This window comes from Hippoglossus hippoglossus, chromosome 7, assembly GCF_009819705.1.
Source record: "Hippoglossus hippoglossus isolate fHipHip1 chromosome 7, fHipHip1.pri, whole genome shotgun sequence".
NCBI lineage: Eukaryota > Metazoa > Chordata > Actinopteri > Pleuronectiformes > Pleuronectidae > Hippoglossus > Hippoglossus hippoglossus.
The window spans coordinates 3,551,935-3,557,368 of NC_047157.1; the positions used below are offsets into that span (position 1 = coordinate 3,551,935).

General features: G+C 47.0%; 1 protein-coding gene across 1 annotated transcript; it reads left to right on the top strand.

The window, feature by feature from the left end:
• Positions 1 to 292: 292 nt before the first annotated feature.
• Positions 293 to 4,070, top strand: plagl2 (pleiomorphic adenoma gene-like 2). The gene is made up of 2 exons (XM_034590442.1): positions 293 to 674; positions 1,896 to 4,070. Exons 1-2 carry the CDS (start codon positions 328 to 330, stop codon positions 3,346 to 3,348), a joined length of 1,800 nt encoding a protein of 599 aa, XP_034446333.1. The 5' UTR covers positions 293 to 327; the 3' UTR covers positions 3,349 to 4,070.
• The last annotated feature ends 1,364 nt before the right edge of the window (positions 4,071 to 5,434 follow it).

Consider the following 5,434-nt stretch of genomic DNA (forward strand, 5'->3'; position numbering starts at 1 on the left):
GGAGAGAGAAGGAGAGGAGAGACTGACGCATAGTGAGCGAAGGGAAGTGCAGAGACAAAAGAAAGACAAGTAGAATTATAAGAGGTAAAACTTAGGCTTTAAAGTATTACGATGTTGCAAGCTTGAAAACAATAAGTGTCAAAGAGTGTTCCCTCTATCTCATCACAGATTTTGGCTTACCTCCATGTTACTGCTTGATCTTCAGCCCTTCCTGTGAGCTGTCAGACGCCTTCTTTTCCCACAAAACCCCCACAACTTCCCACGTTGAGCCTGCGAGGCAGGGGAGCCACAAGTGAGTTTTCATGGCAGCGGCACTCTAGGGCTGCCATGGCAGCTGCTGCCGCCGATGCCTCACACCGTATTACCGCACTGACGCTGGAGGAAGAGGGACGACGGACTGCCGTCAAACTGTTTGGGAGCGCCGCCCCGCTGCCACGGACAGAGAGAGAGCGAGAGCGAGAGCGAGAGAGGGGGAAAGAGAGAGAGAGGGAGAGGGGAGGAGAGGGTGAAGAGATAGGGAGAGCGAGCGAGAACGAGTGTTTGGTGTGCGGGGCTCTGTTCGCCTCAGAGGAGAAGCTGCGGGTCCACGCCCTGAGTCACACGGGAGAGAAACCCTTCCGCTGCTCGCATCCACACTGTCCCAAGGCCTTCAGCTCCAAATACAAACTCTTCAGGTATTAAGCCTTGATCAGGTCACATCCTTTGAAATACAGTGTGATGCACAGATTCTTCAGCTTTCTCGCAATCCACATTTAGCCACTTCAGAAAGGAAATAATTATTATTTCTATGAGTTAACCGAAAAAAATTCTAGTATAATCAGTATTTTTTTACTAACAATGGATCACCTGGATCCCTACGGGAAAGGGATTGATGGTAGTTACAAAGCCTCAGAAACCACACTGCAGTTCTGCTCAATACTGTTAAGATGCTTTCAGACATGCACTGAACTCCCGATAATCTAGGGACATTCGCCGGGCTCTAGAGTTACTCCAACCAACCCCCTTGTAAAAAATCTGGATAATGCCTGAATGAGCCCATGTAAGAACATAGCAGGAGATCCTCAGCAGGATTTATTGCGAGCGAGTGGGTTTGTTGATGACGTTTCTAATACGCAAAAAAAACAACTCTCTTAAGTCGTTGACTTAAGAGAGTTTAAGGGCCAACACCAGTGCTGATGCACTGCTAATGAAAAACACTTGATCTCCACAGTGGAATAATACATTACATCCTGCCTCCTGCAGGCTGCGCCACCCCTCACCTGAACGCTTCGACATGTCTGTATTGTTGTCTGAATCTCCTGCTGTGTTGTTTATGGGTTAGGGTTAGGGGGTTGTCAAAGGCAAACTCTGGAGAAAGTCCAGAGCCAATTGTGAGGTCATGTCTGAAAACAGCTACAGTGTCTTTCAGCTCAGTGCTTCACAACCCACAACTTTATTAGCATCATTGGCACCATTTTCAGAGGCAGCAGGCAGCTGTTTTCAGTGAAAAGGCTCAGACAAACTGACCATTCACTTGTTAGCTCTGCTCCAAACAGCAGACAGTAAGAGTTAGCAACAAGCTAGTGAACACAGTGCAGCATTTAGAGCCAGATATTTCCCTCAGCAGTTGTTGGAGACCAAAGACAAAGCTAACTATTGGACTTATATCCATCAGGTGGCAACACAAACAACATGCCAATACTGATTGGTACGTTTTTGATGGGTAACTAAGCTACTGTTTGCTAACACAGTTGCAAAATCAAAAAAAAATTGGGGTCCTGACTATGAAACATTGTAAGTGTTTGATATATGGAAAACAAGTGGTTCGGCTGAAAGGAAGTTATTAGGGAACATTAAGGAATGTTACATGTCCTAAAGCTTCTTTATCATTCAGTCTCTGTTTTGCTCCTTTGCAGGCATATGGCCACACACTCTCCACAGAAGACCCATCAGTGCTCATTCTGTGAGAAAATGTTTCACCGCAAAGACCACCTGAAAAACCACCTGCAGACCCATGACCCCAACAAGGAGGCCTTCAAGTGTGAGGAGTGTGGGAAGCACTACAACACCAAGCTGGGATACAAGCGTCATATGGCTATGCACTCTGCCACGGCAGGGGATCTCACCTGCAAAGTGTGCATGCAGAGCTACGAGAGTACGCCTGTTCTCCTGGAGCACCTCAAGAGCCACTCCGGGAAGTCGTCAGGTGGCACCAAGGAGAAAAAACACCCGTGTGACCACTGTGACCGTCGCTTCTACACAAGGAAGGATGTGAGACGGCACATGGTGGTCCACACAGGCCGCAAGGACTTCCTGTGCCAGTACTGTGCCCAGCGCTTTGGCAGGAAGGACCACCTGACACGCCATGTGAAGAAGAGCCACTCGCAGGAGCTGATGAAGATCAAGACAGAGCCACCAGACATGTTAGGTCTTTTAGCTTCCGGATCCCCGCCCTGCTCTGTGAAGGAGGAGCTCAGTCCAATGATGTGCGGCATGGGTCCCAACAAAGATCCAATGATGGGCAAACCTTTCCCCAGTGGGGCCCCGTTTCCAATGGGCATGTACAACCCCCACCATCTCCAGGCAATGTCTAATACGGGGGTGGGTCACCCACACCCGTCCCTAATGCCCAGTTCCTTGTCTGCAACTATGGGCATGGGCTGCCACATGGAATCCCCTGGACCTCTTCACCCACTCTCCCATCACCATCACCATCATCACCACCATCACCACCACCACCATTCCCCTCCACTGCCTACCCACCACCAATCTCCGGGTCCCCAGCAGCAGCACCAGCCCCAGCCAGCCCACAAATACCAGCTGGGATCTACCTCATACCTGCTGGACAAGCCCTTGAAAGTGGAGATGGAGAGCTTCCTCATGGATCTGCAGAGTGGCTTGCCATGTCCGGTTTCCTCTGTAGAGCCCCACGCTGCTGCCTCGCCCCCCAAGGACGGACTGGAGCCCACCTCGGGCCTGACGGATGAGCTTTGCGGGGATCACCTCCTGTCCAAGAGTCCTGCGATGATCGCTGAGTCTCTGTGTGCTGCTAACATGGACTTCTCCCATCTGCTGGGGTTCCTGCCCCTCAACCTGCCCCCCTACAGCGCCCCCATGAACACGGGAGGGCTGGTAATGGGCTACACCTCATCTGCGACCTCCTCCTCTTCTTCCTGCTCCTCCTCCTCATCTCTGCACGCTGCCGAGCCCCATGCGGCAGCACCTCTTACCTCTTTGCAACCGCAACCTCAGGAGCAGCAGAGCTCCAGTGGGGGTCTGGGCCTCGGACCCATGCACCCCCTCCCCCCAATGTTCAGCTCGAGCCTTAGTACCACCACACTGCCTCGCTTCCACCAGGCTTTCCAGTGAGAGAGAGCCGGCCCTCGGCTCAGCCCTGCGCAGCCATGACGGCCTCCATGCCTGCCTCAGCTCAGCTCAGCTCAGCTCAGCATGGATATTTTGGGTGTGGCGCTTCACAAAGCCTGATTGAAAGGTTGGAGAATTTGAATTAATAAACAAACAAATGAACACTTAGAAGCCTTAAATGAAAGTGCACAGCAGCTTTTGATTGAGCCTGAAAAGGAAGTGAAACCCCTTTGAGCAAAAAATGAAAAGGTGAGAAAAGAAGATGAAGCAGCTTTTATTTGGGCTTTTCCCCCCCTTATCCTATAGTTATAACGATGTATTAACCTTTCCTTTTTAATTTCCATTTACCTCAACTTTTATCCCCCTTCCATCCCCTATTTAGTAGTATAGAGGGCAGGATCAGTAGGCCAAAAGGCATGGTACTGCATACTTTATCATGTAATAATTAAAAAAAGTCAAAGATATTTTTTAGTGAAGATTGTCTGTCTTGTTGTGACCCAGAAAAAATATAGTTTGAAGTGGATATTTTGTTTTACTTTATTTTTCTTTTCCAAATGTAAGAACATTGTAGAATGTGTCTCATCTTGACTTTTGAACCAGCCGCTGTCATGACGAGTACAGAGAGGAAGAGATCAGTGAAGGAATGAAGTGAGATAGAAATCAAGCCAACGATTGAACCTTTGCTCTAAAATCCTCCTCTTAAACTGCCAGGCTCGAGCCACAAAAGTGCCTCTAAAAAAGTGCTCTTCAAACAAGATTAAAACAACAATTTGATAGAAGACCTAATTGTTTTCTTTGAACAACTGATGTGCTCCTAGAGTCAGGTCAGTTTCAATGGAAATAGTTCACGAAATGAAAAAAAAACCGAGGACCTGCCTCCTCTGGTTGCTGCCAAACACAGAGACCCACACACACTTTGAAAAAAAAAAACAGGAAGAAATGTGAAAGTGTGTGAGTTGGTTGACATGGTTGTATCATCATGCTGGCTTCTTTTTTTTTTTTTTTTTACTTTTCCTCAAGAGAAGCACTTTTTTCTAGCAGACGGCACTTCACCTTTAGGAATCTCCCCAGGAAACCTTTAGTCTCCTCACTTGTGACCTCCAGAGGTTTTCACTGCCTGAGACTCGTGGTTCCTTCAAAGACCCAGAATCCACCTGGTTTCTTTTGTGAGGACTCTTCTTCCTTCACCCGTCTTCCCTCTAACAGTTATCTTTTTTTTTTTTTAAAGTTCCCTCGATAACGACATACTGCAGCCGGCTCTTGGCTGCCTGACATATCTAAAACATAGGCTATATTTTTGGAATATAACACAGACACATCTTTACGCAGTCTTTTAAAAAGATGCATCATCATCATCATATTAATGGTGAACCCTGACATATGTGAATGGCAAAGAACAAGAATAACAGTGACAGATGAGGAAAAATGTGGTAAAGAATGTTATTGCAGTGTACGAAATATCTCAAAAATGAATATTATAATTGCTTTTATCTCAGTAAGGTGTATTTTAGGTAGATGTATTAAAACTAAGTGATGATGTTTATGATGTCTGGCAGGTTTACATTTGTGTGTATCTTGCATTTTTTTTGATCAAACAAATGGATGAAGTATTAGCTTTTTCCCTTATGCTTTCTCTGTCATATCCAGTCTTTACCTTTACATGTACTTGAGATAGTATAGTGGATCAGAACTGTGGATGGGAAATATCTATAGACGGCTGTTAGTGGCTTAATAATCAAGTAGGATTTGAACTAGATTGTGTTGTAGGGATGCTGACGTGGATGGCCTATGGATTTATGACTGTAGGTCTTTATCTGGTAGAATATGTAAATCCCAGAGCAGGTTTCACTCCGAGCTCAGTGGTTTTGGATATCTCGGAGTTTAGAGCCTTTTTAACCATTCACCACCAGCCTTTAAAAACCTGAGCCCAAAGTTAACCCTAAACCTCAAAGTGAAACAGGTGCTCCTTTAGCTACTGTTCTGTCCGTGGCATGGCAAACACAAGTGACATATCCACGAGTTCACACAGGGCCGAGCTCCTGCATCACCTGTGACGTCCTCCGTCACAGGAGGAGCCCCGCTCACTCCG